Here is a 25,828-nt window from a genome sequence, read left to right as displayed (position 1 = left end):
TTAACAGAAATACGCAAAATTTCATGTACGTTTTGGCAACATATAAGCTAAACGGGGGAGGTCTCCCCTTGTTTGCTTAAACTGAGCGGATTCAAAGATTAAACATGTCGTGTGTTTTACAGTAATACGCAACATTTCATATACGTTTTGGCAACATAAGCTAAACGGAGGAGGTCTCCCCATGTTCACTTAAACTGCCTTGATTCAAAGATTAAACATGTCGTATGTTTAACAGAAATACGCAACATTTCATATACCTCTTGGCAACATATAAGCTAAACGGGGGAAGCCCCTCTTCTTTGCGTAAACGGCGGTTTGAAATAGATTACAGATGCCGTATATTCAACAGAAAAACGCAGCATTTCATGTAACGTAAGGGAGCTAGCGCATATAAGCTAAGCGTAAGAGGTATTCCCTGTTCGAATCAAAAATTGCGCACAGAAAGATCGAATACGTCATATGCTTTCGGAACAAACAACATAGAAGAATATTGTATTTGACTTTTCTGAGGTATTAACATAACATTTTGTCCCGGAAAACGCAATTGTCAGTTTTGACAGTAAATCTTGCCACTGTTTTAAAACAGATGACGCAATGCTTTATCAAACGCCAGACAAAGGCTTATTATATTTGACATAGCCGAGGTAAGTTTGGTAAACAGATCTAGAGAAACGGTATTTGAAATATTACCACAGTGGTAAAACAGTAAAACGGATTATTTTTTATAACTTTTTGAGACATTTAAGTTGTCTTTTCGGCATACTAAAATACATGTAAAATTCACGTAAAGAAACACGACAGATTAAGTTACATTTACAAACGCTGAAATCTTACGTAAAGGCCAGATGTAAGTTTCCGATGCCTTTAATAGATCTTAAAATCTTCTGAAATATTTCTCCGCCTTTAAGGTTATTATACGTATCTCTGAAACTTTGCTTAAATAGTTGTTTTCGTGCTGTGTTGAATGCAACGCGATACATGTTAGATTATGATGTACATGTACGTTCTTACGCACGTATGAACGCGCACACTTACATATGGCAAAAGGTCATCTAAGCGCTTGAAAACTGTAACTTGTAAAACTCCCCTCCAATGACCTCGTTCGTAATTGCGAGTACGCAAGGGCAAACTGGTGAACGCCGTCATATCCCAAAATTACACATTACCCACAATACATGTCGCAACCCATGCGCACTAGAAACGGTGAACGAGCTTATTGAATTACGATTAATCCCTTTTAAATGCGCGTACTCAGGCATTTACATATCGCAAGCTCTTGCAAAACTGTAGAGACATTACATAATGTTTTCAAGGCCCCGTCGTCGAATACCCTTAGGGAAGCGGGTTAGACAGACATATTGGCCTAACCGGTTTTGCAGCCTGAGTTCACTCCTGTAGACGCCACGCCAAATTTTCAAAAGGGTCATTTGGTTCTGCAGCGGTTGTTTAGCCAAGAAATATAGGTGAGTACAGTTCAACTGTTGTACAGTGTCTGGGTTTAAACACGATTTTTCGGAGTGACTTGGAGTACGCTCCACCGAAGTTCGACTCAGTGGCAAATCTCCTTGTTTGACTCGTTACTGAAGCACAAGCAGTAGATTGCTAACGAGGACACGCCTTTAAGTCGATTCGTTCAAATGCAAAGTACGAATTGGGGGTGTGGGGTGGGGGGTGGGTGGGGGGCAATACTCGGTGGTTTTATTCGATGGTTATAGCAAAGGACCAGGCGTTATGACACCATATACACCTCGGGGCGGGTCATTAACCCTTAATTAGTCTACCGTCACGTAATAGACCGATCACATAGCCCCCACCCACCTACGCTGAAACACAGAAATGTAAAATAGGCACTTAAAAATTCAAATTTCTGACGGACATGAATCCACACTCTCATTGGTCCAACCGATAATTGGCATTTTCTCATTGGTCGAACTTAACTAATTGGTTTAGACGGTCAGGATTGGTCTATTCTGTCTCAAGCCAACGGTAAATCTGTTTAGAGATTGGTTAATCTCATGAATCAAGTATGTCATGTATTAAGTAAGAAAAGGCAAACAAAAAGAAAATTACCGAAAGATGATTCGCTTCGCGAAAAAAAATTGTTTGCTTTTGCATTTATTCAGTTCCTCATTTGCATGGTGATATATGTTTATGTTCCTCCAGTCAAGCCTTACATGTGTTACATATGTAACAATGAAAGTATATGATTGCCTCATTAACCATGCAAATTAAGTCCCAAAATGCCCCTGCCGTTCCAAACCTCAATGTTAGGGATTGAAACTTGTCTCACCTTGTCCTGACGTCGACTGCTACCTGCAACCTACATGTCAAGACCGTATCATGTCCAAGACAGAGATACATTAAAAACCTGCTGTGATAGAATATTCTCATTAATTATGCAAATGATCTCCTAATTTGCAAAATCTCTGCCATTTCTATAATAGTTCATATCTACTTGACTATTTCCAGATTCCAGCAAAAATATCTGTAAAAATATTGCTGACAGCCCGAATTAAAAGAATGGTGTTTCTTGCATGGTACCAGTTACCAGTGCTGGTTGCCATCGCGTGGCTCGCATATCAGCGGCAAGTATTGGAGAAAAGTGCGCTTCACGACACCTACACGACAGACGACGACAAGCTTAAGCCTTCCGTGACCTGCCCCGACTCGACCCTCCATGCTCGGACGGCAGACGGTAGCTGTAACGACCTGGACGACCCGACCATGGGGATGCGCCTCTACCGCTTCGGCAGGAACGCACCCATCGAGAAAACCTTCGTCGACAACATAAACCTCCTGAAACCGAACCCACGACACATCTCCAACAAGCTGTTCAAGAGGAAAGAGTTCATCCCCGCTACCTCTATCAACCTCTTAGCGGCGGCCTGGCTACAGTTTCAAACACACGACTGGTTCGATCACGGTCTCAATCAGAGGGACAATCACATCTCTGTTCCCTTGTTCGGAGGCGATGAGTTGCAGAAGCGTGGAATCCATTCGCTGAAAGTTTTCCGGACCGTTTCTGATCCATATCAAACGCGGAAGGACCGCCCGAAAACGTTCCGCAACGCCAACACCCATTGGTGGGACGCCTCGCAACTCTACGGAAGCGATGCGGAAACCCAACTGGCTCTCCGAGAGATGAAAGACGGCAAGTTGAAGGTCACGTCAAGCGGATTGATACCTCTAGACAAAAAGACGGGAGTCGAAAAGACCGGATTCTCCAACAACTGGTGGGTGGGGCTCAGCATGCTTCACAACTTGTTCACGCGAGAACATAACGTGATCTGTGACGTCATGAAGGCAAAGTACCCGGATATGACTGACCAAGAACTCTTCGACAAAGCTCGGCTCGTCAATGCTGCTGTGATGTCCAAGCTGCACACTGTGGAGTGGACCCCTGCTCTTCTGTACAACGACATCTTGGATGTTGGAATGAACAGCAACTGGTTCGGACTTTTGTCCCAACTGGGAGACTTTGGAAACCTCCTTAAACGATTTTTGCCAGAAAACTACGTACTGACTGGAATCCCAGGATCCGCCAAGGACCTACACGGCGTGCCGTACTCTCTTACAGAGGAGTTCACTGCAGTGTATCGTATGCATTCTATTCTACCTGACATCATCCACTTGCAAGACATAAAGTCGGCAAAACGTACTGGGAAGACTTATGCATTGAAAGACATTCTCTTTAGTAAAGCTTCCAAAGTTGTGGAGAAACAGGGCATGGAAAACCTTTTCTACACATTCGGCGTGGAGAACCCGGGCGCTCTTGTTCTCCACAACTACCCCAACACCATCCGGGACTTGCAGCTTCCCGAGACGCAAAACGCGGAGTATGTGGACATGGCAACGGTGGACGTGCTGAGAGATCGGGAACGTGGCGTGCCGCGCTACAACGAGCTTCGACGCCACCTCAACATGGCCCCCGCCGAGACCTTCCGGGACATTACGGACGACCCGAAGGTTGCCGAGGAGCTGGAGGAAATGTACGAAGGAGACGTTGAAATGGTGCGTGCACACTCTCCTACCAAACATTATAAAAGGGTAGCATAGAAGCACATATTGGGAAAGAAACTCATAAGGTCTTTCTGATTATAATTGCCTATTGCAAGACTCTTAGAAAAGAAACAAAGCAGTAAGAAAATGATACATTTTTTTGGTTCCAAGATGGAAGCAAGTAGAGAGCTAACTGTGCACTATAAATGTCTACTAACACTCTGAAATAGTAGACACTTTTGATGTAACATACCCTTTTTCAAAGTAATGACTGAAGATCTTGTATCATACCTTAAAAGAGTTACACTTAAAAGTGTGAAAAGAAAGCATTTTTAAGGGTAAGTTAATTCTGGACGTTGTGAACAGTTCACAATTCGTTATTACCCTTGAAGTTCCTAGTTAGTCATTGTTGCAATTTAATGATACGTGCAATATCTCATTTTCGTCCCCCTCCCCAAACACACGTTCCCTTTTTAGGTTGATCTCCTAGTTGGATGCATGGCGGAGAGTCCTCGGCCCACCGGGTTCGCCTTCAGTGACACAGCCTTCCGACTCTTTCTCCTGATGGCGACTCGGCGTCTCCAGGCAGATCGCTTCTACACGGACTACTACAACAGGTAGGGTCTATAAGCATGCTCACCGATCCATCTTCGCATGCGCAGGTCAAAGGTGAAGGTTCATGACCTATCTCGACCATGCTTTAAACATGTAGTGATGTATGTGGCTTACGTCGGTTGGTTTGCATAACAATGTCCAGACGTGTTCTGTTTATGTGTTAGGGGCATTCACCTTCGCATGCGTAGTTAGATCCGTGAAATGTTCATTTATGTGACGTGATTGGTGCGTCCGTCGCTATATTCAAATTATGTTGTATTTGAATATCTGTGATTTAATAGATATCTGTGATTTAATAAGTATGCACTTTGAAACAAAGTTTACGATAAAGTCTTACGTGCTTCACTTAGGCTTATATCATTTTTTAAATCATTTTTTTTTTCATACAGTGCTACCTACACTCAGGAAGGTTTAGACTGGGTTGAGAACGCGACGATGTCGTCCGTTCTTCTGCGATACTTCCCGAGCCTGGAAGGCGCGCTACGCGGGGTCACCAACGCCTTCCGCCCGTGGAAACTGCAGCAAGAGCCCGCTGACTCGGCTGGACGTGAGGGCGAGCTTTGATCTAAAGACATTCCTTTTTCACAGAATTTGATTTAAGCAACACCAGGATTCACACGATCCATACATGGCAAAGATAACTAACTTAAAATTGTTCTTAATAATAAACTATCTTCCTTTCGTAAAATATGTCTTAGTCTTCTACAGAATGTACTCTTACAGCAGAGGTGACACAGTCACCAGCCATACACTATTTTAATAAAAACTCCTACTTAATTCGCCTTCACTCTCCTATCATAAATTGACATGGCTGTATCGGATCGTATCTCACAATGTTTAAAAGACTATCTTATATCATTACCATTTTCATATATGATTTGTATTGCGGTAGCACCAGTTTGACCAGTGTGATGTGTGATATTCCGTTTAAGTCACATTTCTTAAGTGCATTACTTTGCTGTTGTGTGCCATTGTACTGCTTTGCACGTAGTCTCCAGTATTCTATTGATTGAAGTGTGACAATGGTCTGGTTGCTACAAGTGAAAACTAAAGGATAAGCCATTTTTAAATTGTCTATATGTTGAACAACTGCAAGGTAATTTTCATTGATAATCCCCATTCACATCAATATTTCTCATCAATTGTTTATTTTACATGTATTTGATTGTTAAGGAATAATTTTCGGGGATGTGTTCACTTGGCTCAGACCCCAGATGTTTTGGGTTCGAACCCCCTGACATGTCACCGATCATGTGCCCTTGGGAAATGCATTTTGCACTACATCCAGGGGTACTTGACTTCGTTTGTTCGGTTAGGGAGGTAAATAACGTACCTAGTATCGATAGTAGAACAAAGCAGCTATTTAATATTTATGTGCATGATAATGTATTGCTTTGGTCCGTTCTTTTTCATAGTTAGTTACGTGGAATTGCAAAATTTTGTGACAAATAAAGCCACGATAGTACCGATAGTAGAGCAAAGCAGCTCTAAACATTTGAGGTGCATGATAATGTATTGGTTTGGTCCGGTCTGTAATAGTTGTGTGAAATTGCAAAAGTCAGTTAAAAATAATGCCACAATTGCTGGTAGCTCCTTGAATGCAGACTGTCCTATATTTGGCAATGCACAATCTTTCACCGACCGACTCGATGCACTGTTTATGTACAATGTTAAGGAGGATGCGTTACATGTTTTCGCAATATAAACTCTCAACTAAAATGATTTATCACTTCGTTTAGTGTTGACAGTGTTATAGAAAGGTCTTAATAATAAATCGTTTGTGTAGATGCTTTCATTGTACCAGTTGATTTATTGTTTGCATGAACCTTTGTTTGAATCATGGCACACAAGGTTTAAGGGTCATACTTAAGATATAGGTGTTGCATGGCAACAGGGTAACAAGGATACATGTAGTGTTGCACATGCACTGTATAGTCTGTCGGTAAAGAAGTCGTTTGATCACTCGCTAAAAGGGAGGTATGGCTTCTTGCTCGTGGCTGGTTGTTTTGGTCCTTGTCGCTGTTACGTTCACACACACAAGTCACAGCCAAAGTGTTCAAGATCATCAGGTAAGTGGACATGCAAATAGGGGAGGGGGTGTACGTGGGTTTTGGGAAAACTAGTGTGCTCTTTTTCTTTCTTCCTCCTAGCAGAAAGGATGTACGGAAAATGCGGTGCTGTGCACCGGGCCTGGCTACCTGGGCTGGCTATCATGTCAGGCAACTCAGATACCCAATTTATAGTCCTTTTTTCACTCGCACACAGTACTTTGGGTGAGCCTAATCGTATAGTATTGTAGGCGAGTCGTCGCTTGACACAAGGCTAGAGGGAAAACATTCTACAGTTTTCCAAAGATGTTGCCTGACTAGTTGACCCTTGATTTAACTACCGATCTTACATATAACTGCCTCAAAGTGTTGTACTTGATTAATCGTTTCGCGTGCATAGTTAAAACTTAGGCAAATAGTAGACGGTAAAATCTATACCTTTCTCTACAAAACGTTGCAGATTTGCAACATAGACCATGAATCTAAGTTGAAAAGTTAATTGTGGAATAAACTCAACGGTTGTGTTTACACACACATTTTCGGACTAGCTGAATTGACTCGACTATGTACACCAACTACCCTTTCCCGGTGTTGACTTGGGCCGGTGTGACAGCGATCTCGCCCCCCCCTGTGATCTCGCCCCCCCGGGGGGCGAGATCACTAGCGTTTTCGCCCCCTTTAGGGTTTTCGCCCCCCCCCCCCCCCAAAGCAGCTGGTTATTACATATTACAGGTGCGCTACCTGGCACTATACTGCACCTGGGGAGTAACGTATATGGTGTGTTACCTGGTACCTATATGGCACCTTATTACCGTACCGTAAGATGTCATACCTCGAAAGTCGATACTATATTGTTCGGTGCAAACATAACATTGAAATGAAAAAGACAATTTTTGCAGCTGAGGTGGCATAAAAACAGTGCTACTGCGAACGTATAAATCAACACCGTCTATGGTACGGAATACGTCAGCTATATGTTTTCAATTTGTCACAGTGTTTTCTTTCTTGTGCTGGAAACATTTCCAAAGCACTAACAAAAACACACGTGAATGATGGTTTCTCATTATAAACACTATCTACGCGCAAGTTGATATAGCTGTTGCTAAATGCTACACAAACACTGGTAAAGTACCAGTCTTAAGAAACACGGGTAAATGCATCAGTTCCTAAATACTAGAAAAAACAGTCATGTTGGAGGTGAAGATATCCCTTGGCCAGGTGCATATACCAAAATGTGCATTATTCTAATTAATACCTAATATTTGCATAATTAATAAAGACATTACATGGTTATTTTGTGGTCACTTCATGATAGAGACTTCATATTGGAGATATATAGGTTGATTGAGGACAGGTGAATACAATGAAATACATCTTATGTCAAGACTCAGGTATATGCAATAATTGGAATACAAGGGACCCAACCCTCCTTGTCTGAAACATGTTCAACTATCTTATTACCATGTATTACGTTAATATTGATACTATGAATGGAGTTATGTATCAAACTCGTGTACTTATATCATTCTGAAACTGCATTTTGTGATTTATACCAATCAACTTCTAAAATGTCATGTAAACCCGTTTTTTTGGGGGGGGGCGAAATCGCTAAAGGGGGGCGAGGTAGGGGGGCGAGATCACTAGCCGGGGAGGGCGAGATCGCTAGTGATTTCGCCCCCGGGGGGGCGAGATCGCTGTCACACCGGCCCAATTCACATACAGTTTTCACGACACTCCTGAGTTATCCGGTGAATTTTTTTTTGTACATATAATTTGTTTTGTTTAGACGCCAAGAAAAGCTAGAAAAAAGAACTGCGTATAAAACTGCTTATAAATTAATCTAGTCACTCAGCAGGAGGGCCAAGTCACGTTTTTCTGTGGTCACTTCGTGGCCCCGTGTGTAAATAGAACACTCCAGGATCTAGTGAGTAAACCCAGCCAGTTTTCCCGTTTTTCACGACCCAGTGTTGTGGCAGCTGCGTTACCGGGCCCCAAGGTCCCCCTGGCATCCCTGGTAACAACGGTATCCCTGGCAACCACGGCGTCCCTGGCAACCATGGTCGTGACGGAGCCAAGGGAGACCAAGGAGAGCCGGGAGCACCTGGCACAGTGACCACGGCCAGAAGGAACGTCCAACAGTGTACCTGGAGCAGCTTGAACAATGACGCGGACTTCGGGAAGATTGTGGTATGTATTTGAGAAAATTATTTCCCTTTATATGTTAGGCCACAGCAACTAATTTTTACCTTCACCGAGAAGGTTATATTTTCGGTTAAGGCCTCATCTTGTGTCCCTATATGTAGGTCAACAGCCTATAACTCAAGAAGCTGTGTATGGATTTTAATGATATTTGGTATTTGAGTAGCGATTGCGGAAAGGAAGGTCGTGTTCGAAACGGTTGTCGTAGCCTTTTTCCGTCAGGACGATAGCGGGCCGAATGTGTGCGTCCGCTTTCTTGTGAACAGCATAACTCGAGAATCCTTGAATGGATCCTGATAATATTTAGTAGGTGGCTAGGGGTCAGGAAAACGAAGGTCAAGTTCGATAATGGGATCCCTAGCGGCTCCCTAAGATACTGCAGCAAAACTTTAATTTTAATCTCGTGTTCTGAACATGCTGTGGTCGTTGAGAGGTAGATAGCCTAAGTGATGACTTACAAAAAGTAATACTAATTATGTAAATCGACAGCTAATTTGCATAATTAATAAGGCAAGTTCATAAATCCACTGAATTCCATTCAAACTTGTCACATATGTAGCTGAGAAAGAGAATGCCCAATACATATTAATTATGCAAATGACGAGCTCATTTACATAATTAATGTGAAAACATGAACATGTTGATGGATTTGGTATTTAGATAGCCTAAGTGAAGTCTTACAAAGTGGGATGCTTATTATGCAAATTAACAGCAAATTTACATAATTAACTAGAGTTCGGCGACCTCATACCTCCATGAAAATTTAGAGCTTTCGTAAATTTCATGCAATTGACTAACACATTAACATAATTTATGCATGGTGTTCATAATTGAATAACGTACACATGTCACAATGATAAAATTGCCATTATTAATCATAAAGCGGTTTTGCAATTTTTACATAAATTATGCAAATAAGTTCCTCATTACCATATTTGGTATCTGTTTACATTCCACCTATCATAATTAACAAGTTCTACATTTGTTTAAGTCCAGTTATTAAAAACAATGGAATTATATAATTTTCTCATTAATAATGCAAATTAAGTTCTCATTTGCATAACATGTATATCATTATGAACATCTTTGCCTAAGCTACCTGCATGCCTAAAATGCAGGCAATCCGTCATTCCTTGCTGCAGTTATCCTCTTTGGAGTGTCTTGACAAAAACGATCCTGCAGTTTCACAATTAAATGTTAGAGGGCTGAAACTTGCCCCACTTTGTTATGGCACTAAAAGCTATCTACCACCTAAATGTCAAGACCATAGCATGTCTGGAACAAGAGATACATTGAAAAAACTGCTATGATAGAATATTCTCATTAATTATGCAAATGTACTCCTATTTTGCATAATTAGTATTTTATCTTGTACAACATTGTCTAAGGTACCTACATACCAAAAATCATGAAAATCCGTTGTTCCCTTCTTGAGTTATCGTCTTCAGAAGTTTTTAACAAAAATGCCCCTGCTATCCCAAAACCAAACGCTAGGGGGCCCAAACTTATGTCATTTCTTCCTGAGCACAACAGCTATCTAATACTCAAAAATCGTGACCATAGCATGTTCAGAACACCGAGATAGCAAAACCAGAAGTTGCGCTGCAGTACCAAGGGGAGCCGCTAGGGGGCCCAAAATCTAATCTTTTCCAGCTTTCATCACACACTACCAACACACCAAGTATGAAAGCAATCCACCCAGCCGTTCTTGAGTTATCTTGTTTACACACACACACACACACAAACACACAGACAGACACACAAACGCAGGGTAAAATATAACCTCCATGACATTTCATGGAGGTAATGAGGAAAGTTTACAAATCCACTGCATTCAATGATAGGACTTTCAAACTTGTCACATATGTAACTGAGAAAAAGAAGTTTGTAGCGTTTTGGTAGCGTTTGTGGGGCACACATGTTCATGCATTCGTTTGCTATTGGGGTAGGTACTCTTTAGTAATACATGAATAAGACCTAAAAGTCTTGAATAAAGGCATGATTATTTGTCGAAGGGATGTTTTCGTGGAACTAGAGTTATGTATGGTATCCACTGTAGATTGCAACTTTAATGAGATAGGGTAAAACGTCTCGTGGTGTTAATACTAAACGATTTTTCATCATTTGGAACAGGACTGCCCATTCAACAAGTGTCCACGACATCTGCCATCCGTCTGACATGGAATGGTGATATCAGAATCTTAGGAGTGAACACGTGTAAACGTTGGTTCTTCACAATGAACGGAGCCGAGTGTACCGATCCAGCTCCCATCGAAGGCATCATGCACACAGACGGCGTAGCCAACATGTTCATCCATCGTGTAACTACCAGTAAGGCCACAGCACGTACATTTTATGAATGACATCCTCTGCTAACTTCAAATTTAATGCGAGAGGGCGGGAAAAACGAAGGATAAAAAACAATAAGGTCGGTTTTTCAAAAAAGACACCATAAACTTAAAGTTTGTAACAAGACTTGAAGCGACAAAACTTGGTATGACAGCCAACAATTCTTTTTTCTGTACTCAAAAGGTGCAAGTGCGTACGTGACACTAGTGTGGTACACTTTACCAAGTTAACAACTACAGTCAAGACCACCACGTTGGTGCCACTTTTACGATCAAATTTACTACTAGTCGTTTCACTTTAATTTACAATTACGGCCATAGCTGTATGTACCTCGCAAGTGCCACATACAAGTAGAATCAAGGAAGATAATCATATTCTCCTTATCTTTTTTACTTTCTCGTCATGTTCACTATTTCCGGAGGGGAAATCATTCTTTTTTCTTCAAACATCAGGCTAAAATCAATGAGCGTGCTGATGTCATCCAAAAAATTTACTTGCTGTAGCCTAAATTTTCTTTTTCATATTACCAAATGTCGACGAGGAAGGATAGGGGTGAGTATCGGCCCAATAGACAGGTTGAAAACCAGCGTTTTTTTTTTTCAATATTTGACCTGTCTGAATGAATCATAATACAAAAATTCAGTGGACCGGATTTTAGACCAGAAAAGAAGAAAAAAACATCAAATGCCACTTTTTGTCAACCTGAAAAATTATTAATGGTAACGCCCTACTTTCTATCTCTTTCTAGTTGACGGCCTGTGTTACAACCTCCCGGCCGGACCTGTGACGGTGGCCCTAAACGTGGGCCCATGCTTGGAGAACCGCGGGAGCGGAGACGCCTACACGGGGTGGAACTCCTACTCAAGGATCATCGTGGAAGAGATGGACATTTAGTAATGAAATGCTAATGTACATGTTTCACGTTGTTATGATAGTCAAATAATCAAGAGAATTTTAAATAAAGGTTCAAACAATAAATCAACTCGAACAATGAAAGCATCTACACAAACGATTTATTATTGAAACACATGAGATTTTTCTATCACACTGACATTGAAAAAATAGACAAAGCGATAAATCTATCAATTTTAATTAGTTCAGAGATCATATATTGTTAAAACATGTAATGCATTTTCTTTGATATGCATTGTACACAAACAGTGCATAGAGTCAGTCGGTGAAAGATTTTGCAATCCCACAACTCGTCGCTAGGAGGCTCATTATCGATATTGAGCTTCCTTTGTGCGACCTCTACTAGACATAGAGCAGTCTGCATTCTAGGTTACATTCAAAGCTAAAAACAATAATTGTGGCTTTAGTTTCCACTGAAATATTCAACTCCATGCTAATTTCACTTTTTAACTAGAAATAAAACGGACCAAAGTAAGAGCTGCGTTGTTCTACTATCGGTACAATTGACTTGCGGTTTTATTTTCGACTATATTTTGCAATTCCACACAACTAACTATAAAACAGAAAGGAGCAAATCAATACATTATCATGTTCATCAAATCTTAAGAGCTGCGTTTGTTTACTATCGGTAAATTCCTGTCTAGTACTAAGGTGAACAGGAAAGTATTTGGTGTACGTATAACATATATTTGATTTCTCCTTGATCAACTTTTCAAGATTCCGGTCAGCAATGGAAGACTGTCATTCTCGTGCTCTTCAGTCAGCAGAGGGCGAAACTACTTCATAACAACATGGTAAATAAGTTAGGACATCATCATAGAATGTTTGTATAGACTATATGTACTGTGCTGTTTGTCTGATTGATTAGTTGATTGGTCTTTTATATTAATTATTATGGTGTCAAACAAGACTGTAAAGGTAATACCATATACCGTACAGCCCTTTTGACGCCGAAGGGGCGGTGAGTTGTTATCTAGTGTTTCTAGTGCACGGTAGAGGTGTGTACCGGTACAAAAAATTCAGGTACAGGTACGTTCCAGGTCTAGAGGACCTAGGATCAGGTACAGGTCCTGTCGTGAACCTGGACGTAACTATCTGTGAAAACTTGTAAATGGGCGATACTCAAAATAGCGGTTCATATCACTACAAAGCATTCTATTTGGTAGAGTATCCGACGTCCATTGACGTTTTAAAATCTCATCTTCATGTAAACAACACTAAGTTTATACCAAGTTTGACTGTGGAAACCAGGCAAACATGATTATCAACTCTCCTCTACTTCGCTCCTGTTGATTCCGTGGAACAGTAAGCCCCGAAATACATTAACGCTTGCCGGTATAATATGTTCATTATCTAATCGTAGCTACCAGAGTTATCCTCTTCATTCCCTAATCGTAACTACTAGTAAGAGTTATCTTCTTCAAATGATTTTTGCAAAATTGCCTCTGCTATCCCAGAACTAGCGACTAGGAAGCAAAAACTCATGTCACTTCTTCCCGAGCTCGAGAGCCATCTAACTAAAAAAGATCGTGACCATAGCTTGTTCAGAAGAGATAGCAAAACCGGAAGTTGCGATGCAGTACAAAGGGAAGCCGCTAGGGGGCCCAAATCGTATCACACTGCACCAACACACTAAGTATGAAACCAATCCATCCAGCCGTTCTTGAGTTATCTTGTCCAGACACAGACACACGCTCAAATGCTAGTGAAAATATAACCTCCATGAAATTTCATGGAGGTAATTAACTTAAATATGCTTAAAGGGAATATCGCCTCACTGTTCAAGCACGTGCTACCGCAATACAAATCATATATGGAGAGGTGCAGAATATAACATAGTATTTCAAAGATTGTGAGATGTGATCCGATAAAGTTACGTCTATTTACCATAAGAAGGTGATGGCGATTTATTCCGAATTCTCTTAAGAATACTGTATGACTGGTGACTGTGTTATTCATGCTGTAAGAGGGCAACCTATATAGGCGTCTAGCTCATATCTTAAGAAAAAAAGGATCTTTTATCATGGAAAATTTAAAGTGAGTTTTTCTAAAGACTTTAACATGACTGGTGATGTTATATTTTCTATGCATCGTGTGCATGCTGGTGCTTCTTAATCCAAATTCTGTGCAAAAGACTATCTTTGTATCAAAGCTCGCCCTCACGTCCAGACGAGTCAGCGGGGTCTTGCTGCAGTTTCCACGGGCGGAAGGCGTTGGTGACCCCGCGTAGCGCGCCTTCCAGGCTCGGGAAGTGTCGCAGAAGAATGGACGACATCGTCGCGTTCTCAATCCAGTCTAAACCTTTTTGAGTGTACGTATCACTGTGTGAAATGATATTTCAAAAGAAAATTGATATAAGACTAAGTGAAGCCCCTCAGACTTTATCTTAAACTTTGTCCAGAAAGTAATACTTATCTATTCAACGCTTGTGGCCAACCACAAAACTCCATTGCCAAACACTTTGATTTATGTACATTTTAAAGAATAGTAGTTAAAACGAACATCGCTTCGGTTTGTTTCATTAGCATTTCTTATCTTCTGTTCTTTAATGTCAAGAATTTTACATAACGCCCAGGGGGGGGGGGGGGGGGGATCCTTACTGAAACACAACCAGTAGATTTCTAATTTCTAGCGAGGACACGCCTTTAAGTCAATTCCTTCACATGCAAAGTACCCAATTACCACGTACTGATCTAGTGGCACGCGAGTGACAGGGATGAATAGTTCACACCTAAACGATTTTTCGTCGAGATTTCTTTTAATTGTTTGCTAGTTATTTGGAGTCGAACGTTGTACAGTCAAACCTGCCCAAGTCGACCACCCGGGGGACCGGAAAAAATCGGTCGATTTGGACAGGTGGTCGCCGTGAAGAGTATCGACTCAAAAGATGCCCGTTATAAATTTAACCCCAAGCATTATTCTAAATATAACATCGTAATGGCAGTCACAATCCGACGTAAACCGGCCAATTTCGGCACAAAATCGTGCTAGTTATCATCAAAAATCGCAAGGTTGAAAATGACGCGGTCGTTATATGTCCCAATTTTGGGCGGTCGCGGTCGCGTTGGCCAGGTGGTCGTTGAGAAAAGGTCGTTTAATGCTTACGTCAATGGGAAAAAAAGCGGGACCGAGAAAAAGCGGTCGAAATGGCCAGGTGGTCGCTGAGAAGAGGTGGTCGCCCGGGCAGGTTTGACTGTATTTCATAATGCAGTAAAGCCGCATTCTTACCTTGTACTGAGTTAGAACTAGTACTGCGTACCATGATTCTTTTACGTGTAATTTTCGAAATACAACTAACGTTACAAGGTATGTATGAAGACTGTATATCATGCCCATTTAACTGGGATTGTCTGCAAGGTCTCCCTTCCATTTGTTTCGTTTTCACAGATTTGTAAACTACACCGCCGTTTTCACAGGTTTGTAAACTACACCGCCAGATCTGTAATGTTTCACCAATAAACTACCAGTATCCCTTCAATGCTTCAATATATTTCAATGAATGCACACTGTAATAGCGCAAATAGATAGTATCAAGAAGGTTATTATGAAATGAATTTCAATATGAACGACCGTATAAGTGATAGATAGTGAAATATTATCGAAAACAAAAGTACACCAACTTGGATTCGAACCCGACACCACAAGTTAAAAAGTCTATTCGTTAATCCACTACGCCACGATACATTACAATGTGTAAAGCTGTGCTAATACAACTGAACTGACGGAGCGCGTGACAATACGAGACAAAAATTGTTGCAGGTCCATCATTTAAAAAATTTGAAGTCGCAATCTGAGTCTCTTCACCTTTTTGTCATCACGTAAACTTTTTAAACCGTTCTGAATAGAACAAGAAGGTTATATAGATCAACTGTTTGTGTGAACTCCCGCACAGTGCCTGCTTGGTGTGTATTTATGATATTTACATGATAGACAGAGTGGGAATGGCCCGCCACTCGTTCGGGCTATTCACACCGTAGTAATTGTCGTTGACCTGTCCTCGCTAGAAAGTTACTGGGTGTGTTTTAGTGTACACGGGGGGGGGGGGTGTAGGATCTCATGATGCACCCAAAACATTTGAGCTAAGAATCTAAGACATGCAAATGCAACGTTATTTGAACATAGTGACGGACACACCGATGTAAATGACCATTTCACGGACCCAATTACGCATGCGCAGGTCAAAGGTGAATGCCCCTAACATGCATAAACAGAATACGCCAGAACATTGGTATGCAAACCAACCGACGGAAGCCATATACATCACCACATGTTTAAAGCATGGTCTATGCGCATGCGAATTTGGATCGATGAACATGCTTATAGACCTTACCTATTGTAGTAGTCCGTGTAGAAGCGATCTGCCTGGAGACGCCGAGTCGCCATCAGGAGAAAGAGTCGGAAGGCTGTGTCACTGAAGGCGAACCCGGTGGGGCGAGGACTCTCCGCCATGCAGCCAACTAGGAGATCAACCTGAAGAGGGAGGGGGAGAGGGGCGGAAATGAAATAACAAACTTCTTAAGTAGGAACTTCAAGGTAACTAACAAATTGCTAACTAATCACAACGTCCAATATGGAGCAACACTTTTAATGTGTCTTCAACTTTTAAAGGGTAACAATTTTAAGGTATGATGACCTTCCACCTTAACTTTGAGAAGAGGGTACGTTACACCTATAATGTTTTCTATATCAGTAGTGTTACTTACTGGTGTGTTATTGGCATTCATAGTGCACAGTTAGCTCTCTACTTGCTTTCATCTTGGAACCGAAAAATGTATCCTTTTCTGACTGCTTTGTTTGTACTCCATGCATCAGAAAAAATGACGAGTTTCCTTCCCAATATGTGCTTCTATGCAACCCTTTTATAACGTTTAGTAGTAAGCAGGTGTACACGCACCATTTCAACGTCTCCTTCGTACATTTCCTCCAGCTCCTCGGCAACCTTCGGGTCGTCCGTGATGTCCCGGAAGGTCTCGGCGGGGGCCATGTTGAGGTGGCGCCGAAGCTCGTTGTAGCGCGGCACGCCACGTTCCCGATCCCTCAGCACGTCCACCGTTGCCATGTCCACATACTCCGCGTTCTGCGTCTCGGGAAGCTGCAGGTCCCGGATGGTGTTGGGGTAGTTGTGGAGAACAAGAGCGCCCGGGTTCTCCACGCCGAATGGTAGAAGAGGTTTTCCATGCCCTGTTTCTCCACAACTTTGAATGCATCGCTAAAGAGAGTGTCTTTCAAGCGGTAAGTCTCGCCAGTACGTTTTGCCGACTTTATGTCTTGCAAGTGGATGATGTCAGGTAGAATAGAATGCATGCGATATACTGCTGTGAATTCCTCTGTAAGAGAGTACGGCACGCCGTGTAGTTCCTTGGCGGATCCTGGGATTCCGGTCAGTATATAGTGTTCTGGAAAAATACGTTTAAGGAAGTTTCCAAAGCCTCCCAGTTGGGACAAAAGTCCGAACCAGTTGCTGTTCATTCCCACATCCAAGATGTCGTTGTACAGAAGAGCAGGGGTCCACTCCACAGTGTGCAGTTTGGACATCACAGCAGCATTGACGAGCCGAGCTTTGTCGAAGAGTTCTTGGTCGGTCATATCCGGGTACTTTGCCTTCATGACGTCACAGATCACGTTATGTTCTCGCGTGAACAGGTTGTGTAGCATGCTGAGCCCCACCCACCAGTTGTTGGAGAATCCGGTCTTTTCGACGCCCGTCTTTTCGTCTAGAGGTATCATTCCACTTGACGTGACCTTCAACTTGCCGTCTTTCATCTCTCGGAGAGCCAGTTGGGTTTCCGCATCGCTTCCGTAGAGTTGCGAGGCGTCCCACCAATGGGTGTTGGCGTTGCGGAACGTTTTCGGGCGGTCCTTTTGCATTTGAGACGGATCAGAAACAGTCCGGAAAACTTTCAGCGAATGAACTCCACGTCTCAGCAACTCATCGCCTTCGAACAAGGGAACAGAGATGTGATTGTCCCTCTGATTAAGACCGTGATCGAACCAGTCGTGTGTTTGAAACTGTAACCAGGCCGCCGCTAAGAGGTTGATAGAGGTAGCGGGAGTGAACTCTTCCCTCTTGAACAACTTGTTGGAGATGTGTCGTGGGTTCGGTTTCAGGAGGTTCTTGTTGTCGACGAAGGTTTTCTCGATGGGTGCGTTCCTGCCGAAGCGGTAGAGGCGCATCCCCATGGTCGGGTCGTCCAAGTCGTTACAGCTACCGTCTGCCGTCCGAGCATGGAGGGTCGAGTCGGGGCAGGACACGGAAGGCTTGTCGTCGTCTGTCGTGTAGGTGTCGTGAAGAGCACTTTTCTCCAATACTTGCCGCTGATACGCGAGCCACGCGATGGCCACCAGCACTGGTAACTGGTACCATGCAAGAAACCCCATTCTTCCGATTCTTTTTACAAATATTTGCTGAAGTCTGGAAATAGTCAATGACAAGTAGATCTAATTATAAATGACATTATTTTTTTATATGTAACATTATACTTAATTTCTTTTTGTACAGTATTATTTACTGTTATTCATGTAGAATTTCCGTACGGGCAAGAAACATTTTTATCATTAAGAAGTCATTAAATCATATAAGTGAGCCAAATCGTAAGAATATTAATGGCAATTATAACCCTTTGTTGAAAGATAAGCTCACAATTTATTCCTCTCCAAAATTAAATAAAAGCTATTTTAACAGATTCGAAAGGTACACTAATGATTTGGATTTTGATAGAAGTAAATCATCTTTCGGTACTATTATTTTTGTTTGGCTATACGTGCACGTTAATTTTTGTTACATGACATACTTGACTGGTAATCTCTAAACAGATTTACCGTTGGCACAAGACAGAATAGACCAATACTGATTGTCTTAAACAATTAGCAGTTCGACCAATGAGAGAACGGCTATCATCGGTTTGACCAATGAGAGAGTGGCTGCATGTCCGTCAAATGTTTGAATTTCTAAGTGTCAATTTTGCATTTTTGATCTTTGACGTAATTGGGTGGGGCTACACATGGGATCGGTCTTTTACATGTGACTAGCGATCAACAAAGATATGAGCAGCTTACACGCCCTGAAGGCATACATTTTTCTCACGCGGCGGCGATGACAGGTCGAAGAAGAGGTCAATGAGACAAACAGACAAAACTTATTTCTAAAATCAGCTCCCATTTAATTTCCGCCAAACCACACAAATTTTCACAATATAAGACCAAATGATAAATATTATAACTAGAGCTATGCACCGAAAGATGTAGCAATTTAGAGTACCGTAGACTGATCCCATAGCCCCTTAAGAGATGCAAAATGAAAAAAATAATAATGCCAATTTTTGACGGACATGCAGCCCTTTTACTTATTGGTCGCTTTCATAATTGGCAGGCTATCATTTGTTGAACTGCTAATTATGATGGACAGGTCTTTTGTTTGCCTCATTTAACTCGTTTTAGATCTACCATGGCCGCCGGGTGAGAAAGGTGTATTGTCTACCCTCCCTACGTTAAAAACACACCAAAAACCCTTGCCAAAACTAATTACACATGTATATGGTAACAACACAGAAGACGGGGAAGGGCTATTTGGAAAGTGCCCATCCCCCCTTGAAAATCATCAGTCCAAAGTTTGGTTATTGATACCGAATGTACAAAGATTGAAAACACACGATTCACGTGCAGCAAAACAGACATGCTACTGTATAACAATCGCTACAATTTAGCTTGACATATGACAAGATTGCAGAGGTGGGCAAAGTAATACAGAATTATCGCAGCATGTTATCAACAAAACGGTTCTTCATTTTGGCTGTAAACTTACAACTACGTTTAGTCTGCACGAAAATGAGTATGGCTGGGTTTACACAGGCGATGGCACTGTCGTCCGACTCTAGGCCGATCTGTTTACACACGAAGTGACTTGAAACACCCATAGTATTGTCTAGTTTTGTATCATAGGAAAGTTGCACAACAAAGGACCCAAAAGATACTGAAAAACCATGGCATAAAGACTAAGAAAAATATGTTTAAATGTGTGCCAGCTGTCTTCCCTGATTTTCATATGACCCTGACCTGAGCATTGCATAACTTAACTCACTCGGAATTACAGACAGGAAAATGGGACTTGCCGTTGCGTCAGACTTCGGTGGACTGCACTCTAAGTCCTCTCCAAAAACTCGAGTGTAAACCAGACCACAGTACAACTGTACTCACCTATATTTCTTGACTTCTTCTGAAGAACAACAGCTGCATAATCAAATGATCTACTTGAATATTTGACGTGGCATATGCAGGTGTGGGCTCAGGCTGTTAAACCAGTTATGCACATTTGGCTGTTTAACCCCCTACCCCTCAAGGCATAACCCATTGTTATTGGAGGGCGATGCCATGCTAACATATAGCTTTGCAAGAGCCTAGATCGTGTTTTGCTATACGAGCGATCGATGTTGTTGTTTATATCCGGGGTATTGGACGGTTGTTGCCTACCAGGACGTCAGTAGATTGGATCAAAAATTGATATTCAAATTAGCGGCTCAAATTATTGGTTAATATGTAAATCAATCTTTTGACAAACACCTGCTTTTTGCCTACCACTGCGCCACCGTGACACCATCGCGATCGCTCGTATGTGTTTACATAAAACGTATTAATCGTAATCTAATTAGCCCTTTCGCAGAGGTCAGAACGCATGTGCGGCGACAGGAATTCTAGGTAATATGTCAAAGGGTAAGGCCCCGAAAAACATTGATATGCAAATCTTACAATGGTCGAGACAAGGACTGTTTATGATTTCGGGGTCTAACCCTTTGACACCTAGAATTCCAGTCTGACGTCTGTTAGATAGAGCAAACTTGGCTTCTATTGCTGTCAAAATCATTAATCTTTGAGATGAAAACTTTTTGATGTGAAATTGCGATATGATTGATGTTTTAAAAATCAAAAATAGTTGTTTTGCCTGAAAAATGTTCTCTGACTATATACTTTTGAAGTCTGCATTAATATAAAGTGCCCTGAACGTTCATCACACTAGAAGACACAGGTGAAGTTGTATGGTTTTCTACTAGAGTTGTGGGTCTCTCCGCAACACAAAGTAAGCAACACCCTGTATAAAGTTAGAGCTTTTTACCATACCTTCCACGTATGTACTAATTCTTATCTTATTCGCGTTGCCTTGAGGTCTAACATATTTGAACTAAGATGCAACTTGGTGGACTTAAAGAATTATTTCAACCTACAATCTGTAGTCTCAATGACTACTTCTGGACTTAACAACACATTTTGTGTGGATTCTTAGTCTCACAGTATCAGCATAAACAGATTATGTGTGTATGTATGTATTACAATAGACTGACCCAAGTTCAAACTGTTATGTATCCCCATAGCCATGTAGATTACTAGCTATAAGCAATTTGTAACTGTGTGGGGGAGGAGGGCGGTGCTCCGTACACAGTGTTCACTCCCAAGAGGAAAAATACCTCATTATACACTCCAGAAAGTCTACAGAAACAAGCATCGGTTTACATTTATGTTTATAGCGGTAGGAGATAGCCCAGTTTAATTTCTTAGGCTAAAGTATAGTAGATATGAAGAAGTAACTCTGACAAACCTGACTCAGCTTCCTGTAGGCGCCATCTTGAATCTCCCGCCTAGGGCATGACGTCACTGTCACGTGACCCCAGTTAGACGGTTTGGTTTTAAGTATCATATCATTATTTCTCAAATTATCAGTAGCTGTGTTTTTTATTAGATTCGTTCTATTTCGTACACCAATTCGTATGATTTAGATAAAATTCATATGAATTTTATACTTGTGAAACTACCTGACCTGACACCCGACAAAGGTCTGTTTCTGTTTGTCAGTATGTGACATTGCAAGGGTCGTTTGAGATGACAAATAGTTCGAACATTTAAAAATAGCTACACATTTCTTAGCTCGCCCGCAAGGCAGAAAACGACCATGATATATTAACCCTGATAACATATTGCAGCCTTTGAAATAAAAGATGAAAACACCAGAACCTACCCGTCCCTATTCTACTACCCAAATAGTGCTATAACTATAGTATAAGGAGTCTATTGGATCAGCACGACAGTAAGTAAAGAAAAAGGTCATGCGTTGCATAACAAGAATGGTAACCAGCATAACACATGAACCAAGTCCACCACCCGTGTGAACATCTAAATCGCTTGGATTCGTACCAAATTGATTGAAGAGAAAGCAGCTATGGCGTCTTGCTTGCGGTTGGCGGTTGCTGTTGTTGTCGTAGCGGTCTTGACACTGAAGAGTCAGAGCCAAAATATCACTACCGGACAGGTATTTCTTTACTCTAGATCTGGCTTGTGTACTTGTTTGAAGCCCTTCATTGTAACTTGCTTGGCCATGCAGTTAATGAGGTTTGGAAGGCAGGGAGTGCAACAGTCTGACCGGGCCGGCAAGAAAAAAGAACGAACAAACAAAAACTGCGACTCCGATGTGAGAAAGTAAAGAAAGCGTGTCATGCGTTAGCAACTTTTGTTACATAACAAGAACGGTAACCAACATAAGGCACGAACCAAGTCCACCATCCGTGTGAACATCTCAATCGTTTGGGTTTGTACTTTTGAAGATAAAGTAGCTATGGCCTTTTGCTTGCGGTTGGCGGTTGCTGTTGTTGTCGTAGCAGTCTTGACACTGAAGAGCCTGAGCCAAGACGTTTGTACAAACCGACAGTTTAGGGTATTTCTTACATCTAGGTCTGACTTGTGTATGTGGTGCATTTGTTGGAAGCCTTGATTTTAACTTGCTCTTGTGAGAACAGCAAAAGTGCGTTGTAACAAGCAAGAACTGGAGCAAAAAATCATGGTTTCACGGCCAACAAGTCTTTTAGTCTTGTGTTCAAGAAGTATAACTAAATGCACTTTGACATGGTACAACTGTGCTCAAGATCGTAAGGCTTGTTTGATTTCTTTAGATTTCAGGAGGGCAATGTTGTATCATTTGGTGCTCTATGAAACTTTTTGGTTTTTGTTGTTTGTTAGTAGACATTCTACATTCTGATTGGTGTTCAATTGGATGAAGGCTCTACTTGTATGTCAATTAACGGTATATCCTCAAATACATGCAAGTTGCAAATAGGGAAACGATTACGTCCTGTACTATAAATGTATCATGAGCTGTGTACAAGCTCTGTGAATATATTATCACCTTCATCGTCTCATACAGTGTTGTGGCAACTGCGTCACCGGGCCTCAAGGTCCACCTGGCATCCCTGGCAACAACGGTATCCCTGGCAACAGCGGCGTCCCTGGCAACCACGGCTTCCCTGGTCATGATGGTGCGAAGGGAGACCGAGGGGAACTAGGACCGCCCGGCGGGAATGGTGCGAAGGGAGATCGAGGGGATCTAGGACCGCCCGGCGGGAACGGTGCGAAGGGAGACCGAGGGGAACTAGGACCGCCCGGCGGGAATGGTGCCAAGGGAGACCGAGGCGATCTGGGACCACCTGGCGGTGCCGGAGCGAAGGGAGACCGAGGGGATCAGGGACCTCCTGGTATCCATGTATCGGCCCCGAGGAACGTGAAGCAGTGTACCTGGGACAACCTATTCAGTGCGGCTGGATCCGGAGCGATTGTGGTATAATTTGTGATTATGTCAACCTACGAGCGGGGTGTATGGTGGGGGTAGGGGTGAGCTGTGTATGAATGTGTTTGATAACTTTGATTATAAGAATATACAGAACCAGAACAGCCATACCATGTGATGGTAATTAAGGAATGTTAAGAATATCGTAAAAGAAAAGGATTCAAGAACTCAATAAGGTGTTGACGGATCGTCATGATCTTTTGGTATGTAGATAGCTTGAATGATATATAGTACATAATTATCTCCTTATCTCCATGAAAAATGGAGATATAGTTTTGGGTGTGTCTGTGTGTGTGTGTGTGTTTGTGTGTCTGTGTGTCCGGATTTTGTAGTGAGCATAACTCAAGAACCTCTGGATGGATTAAAATGATATTTGGTTTGTTGGTAGGTGTTGGAAAGACAAAGGTCAAGGTCAATTTTGGGCCCCCTGGTATGTGACCTTGGTACTGCAGCAGAAATTCATTTTTTTGATCTTTTGAACTGGATGTGCTATGGTCTTGATTTTTGGATACCAGATAGCTTGTGACATAAGGGATATCTGGTGTATATTTGGTTCCCCTAGCAGGTTGCTCTGGAACTGCAGGGGCATTTTTGTCAAAATCTTCTAAGGACGATAACTGAAGAAGGAATGACAAACTTACATGATATTTGGTATGTAGGTAGCTTAGACAGAGATGTACATCATGAAATGCAAATTATGCAAATTGACTCTTAATTTGCATATTTAATGAGGAAAATCTGTATTTGCAGTGTTTCCTTTACAGAACTCAGATACGTGCAATATATGTAGTTTGGGGCAGGTGGAACATTATCAGATACCTAATATGCAAATAAGTCCTTAATTTGCATAATTAATGCAAAAGTGCCATAATTCATCGATGTGGTAAATGCTTGGACAATCAACATAGTAACCAGCGTGGGTTACTTACAGGTGTACATAACTTAGCATAGATTATGCAAATGTGTAAGTCATTTACATAATCAGACTATTTCATGGAGATATGAGGTCTACGAACTCTTGTTACGGGCTAAGTTACATTATTCACCTTTGTTTATCATTGCAACAATAGATACCAATAGATCGAAAATTTTAACACCATTAGTTAGTGGCATGAAGTAATGGAACTCAAAGAGCTTCCCCTAGACAAAGAGACTGCATGACATTGCGTACAAAACGACAGGATAAAGTTTATGTTTTCGATCCCACAGGAGTGTCCGTTCAATAAGTTGTCCTCAACATCTGCCCTGCGTGTGACGTGGAATGGCGCCCTCAGAGTCTGGAACGAAGTCACCAGGACCGCCGTATGCAAGCGTTGGTTCTTCACCCTTAACGGAGCTGAGTGCAGCGACCCCGCTCCCATCGACGGCATCATGTTCATGTTCGACCCCAACAACCACCCCAACAACCACCGCGTGTCCACAAGTAAGTGGGCAAGCTTCTCATCTAATACATTGTATATCCCTTAGTTTAACTATTGAGGCGCCACAGAATATCTGACAACTGATTTTCTGTTGTTCTTAATTTTTCACTTAATTCTAAAACAGTATAAGCCATTGAATTGCACAACGGATAACCGTACGGAACCCCAAAATCCCAAACCAGCTGGATAACTCCGCATTATTGCACCATCCGGATAATTGCACGAAATACGCTGGCAAATGGGGTGTGCAATTGAAAAGAAGCAAAATCAGGCCTTGCTGTAATTAAAGCCATACCTTTAAGGGCAAAGAATGGCAAAATCATTTGCGAAACTCACAATTTTAAAAACTTATTGTAAAATGTGCTGATTTCGTTTACCCTAGTTGACGGCTTGTGCTACGGCCTGCCAGCAGGCAACATGACCGTGACCCTCAACATCGGCACATGCGCAGCAGACGGACTTCCCGAAGGATCAGCCTCCACGGGGTATAACTCCTACTCCAGGATCATCGTGGAAGAGCTGGACATCTAACCCAGATATGAATGCGTTTGACCCGGAAAGAAAATCTCACTCATCTACTACGTTGCTACTATTTGTCACAATAGATGATGAAAAAAAATTGTCTGTTTGCTATCACCTTGAAAACCAGACTTAAATCATTTGATAATTTTAACTACAGAACT

At 41.9% G+C, this 25,828-nt stretch overlaps 5 protein-coding genes across 6 annotated transcripts; 3 read left to right on the top strand and 2 right to left on the bottom strand.

The window, feature by feature from the left end:
- The first annotated feature begins 1,296 nt into the window (after positions 1–1,296).
- Positions 1,297–6,247, top strand: LOC118405653 (alpha-dioxygenase 2-like). The gene is made up of 4 exons (XM_035805228.1): positions 1,297–1,463; positions 2,470–4,011; positions 4,477–4,616; positions 5,004–6,247. Exons 2-4 carry the CDS (start codon positions 2,521–2,523, stop codon positions 5,176–5,178), a joined length of 1,806 nt encoding a protein of 601 aa, XP_035661121.1. The 5' UTR covers positions 1,297–1,463; positions 2,470–2,520; the 3' UTR covers positions 5,179–6,247.
- Positions 6,248–10,960: 4,713 nt separating this feature from the next.
- Positions 10,961–12,145, top strand: LOC118405655 (collagen triple helix repeat-containing protein 1-like). Its single transcript, XM_035805231.1, has 2 exons — positions 10,961–11,192; positions 11,959–12,145. The coding sequence occupies exons 1-2, from the start codon at positions 11,099–11,101 to the stop codon at positions 12,102–12,104; spliced, it is 240 nt and encodes a 79-aa protein (XP_035661124.1). The 5' UTR covers positions 10,961–11,098; the 3' UTR covers positions 12,105–12,145.
- Positions 12,146–12,207: 62 nt separating this feature from the next.
- LOC118405654 (alpha-dioxygenase 1-like) lies at positions 12,208–21,780 on the bottom strand. Of its 2 annotated transcripts, none has more exons than XM_035805229.1 (5): positions 21,709–21,780; positions 17,017–18,534; positions 16,453–16,592; positions 14,286–14,443; positions 12,208–12,901 (listed from the first exon to the last, which is right to left on the bottom strand). In XM_035805229.1, the coding sequence occupies exons 2-5, from the start codon at positions 17,179–17,181 to the stop codon at positions 12,879–12,881; spliced, it is 486 nt and encodes a 161-aa protein (XP_035661122.1). In that variant the 5' UTR covers positions 17,182–18,534; positions 21,709–21,780; the 3' UTR covers positions 12,208–12,878. The 2 variants fall into 2 exon arrangements, with proteins under 2 accessions (XP_035661122.1, XP_035661123.1); XM_035805230.1 differs by having other exon boundaries at positions 12,208–12,898.
- Positions 17,384–18,500, bottom strand: LOC118405971 (alpha-dioxygenase 2-like). The gene is made up of 2 exons (XM_035805824.1): positions 17,598–18,500; positions 17,384–17,389 (listed from the first exon to the last, which is right to left on the bottom strand). Exons 1-2 carry the CDS (start codon positions 18,498–18,500, stop codon positions 17,384–17,386), a joined length of 909 nt encoding a protein of 302 aa, XP_035661717.1.
- Positions 21,781–22,326: 546 nt separating the features above from the next.
- Positions 22,327–25,685, top strand: LOC118405970 (collagen triple helix repeat-containing protein 1-like). Its single transcript, XM_035805823.1, has 4 exons — positions 22,327–22,416; positions 23,305–23,715; positions 24,934–25,147; positions 25,528–25,685. The coding sequence occupies exons 1-4, from the start codon at positions 22,327–22,329 to the stop codon at positions 25,674–25,676; spliced, it is 864 nt and encodes a 287-aa protein (XP_035661716.1). The 3' UTR covers positions 25,677–25,685.
- Positions 25,686–25,828: the final 143 nt, after the last annotated feature.

Source organism: Branchiostoma floridae, chromosome 18 (genome assembly GCF_000003815.2).
Source record: "Branchiostoma floridae strain S238N-H82 chromosome 18, Bfl_VNyyK, whole genome shotgun sequence".
NCBI classification, from domain to species: domain Eukaryota; kingdom Metazoa; phylum Chordata; class Leptocardii; order Amphioxiformes; family Branchiostomatidae; genus Branchiostoma; species Branchiostoma floridae.
This window is presented reverse-complemented; position numbering and strand designations above follow the sequence as displayed.

Bases quoted from the DNA above. Each gene is read 5' to 3' on its own strand.
- LOC118405653 (XM_035805228.1), top strand. From the start codon at position 2,521: ATGGTGTTTCTTGCATGGTACCAGTTACCAGTGCTGGTTGCCATCGCG. The intron at 4,012-4,476 runs GTGCGTGCACAC...TTCCCTTTTTAG, and splicing joins ACGAAGGAGACGTTGAAATG to GTTGATCTCCTAGTTGGATG. The intron at 4,617-5,003 runs GTAGGGTCTATA...TTTTTCATACAG, and splicing joins TACACGGACTACTACAACAG to TGCTACCTACACTCAGGAAG.
- LOC118405655 (XM_035805231.1), top strand. From the start codon at position 11,099: ATGAACGGAGCCGAGTGTACCGATCCAGCTCCCATCGAAGGCATCATG. The intron at 11,193-11,958 runs GTAAGGCCACAG...ATCTCTTTCTAG, and splicing joins CATCCATCGTGTAACTACCA to TTGACGGCCTGTGTTACAAC.
- LOC118405654 (XM_035805229.1), bottom strand. From the start codon at position 17,181: ATGGCAACGGTGGACGTGCTGAGGGATCGGGAACGTGGCGTGCCGCGC. The intron at 14,444-16,452 runs GTAAGGTCTATA...CATTTCACACAG, and splicing joins TACACGGACTACTACAATAG to TGATACGTACACTCAAAAAG. The intron at 12,902-14,285 runs GTGAGGGCGAGC...GTTGTTATGAAG, and splicing joins CCCCGCTGACTCGTCTGGAC to TAGTTTCGCCCTCTGCTGAC.
- LOC118405971 (XM_035805824.1), bottom strand. From the start codon at position 18,500: ATGGGGTTTCTTGCATGGTACCAGTTACCAGTGCTGGTGGCCATCGCG.
- LOC118405970 (XM_035805823.1), top strand. From the start codon at position 22,327: ATGGCGTCTTGCTTGCGGTTGGCGGTTGCTGTTGTTGTCGTAGCGGTC. The intron at 23,716-24,933 runs GTATAATTTGTG...TCGATCCCACAG, and splicing joins CTGGATCCGGAGCGATTGTG to GAGTGTCCGTTCAATAAGTT. The intron at 25,148-25,527 runs GTAAGTGGGCAA...CGTTTACCCTAG, and splicing joins CAACCACCGCGTGTCCACAA to TTGACGGCTTGTGCTACGGC.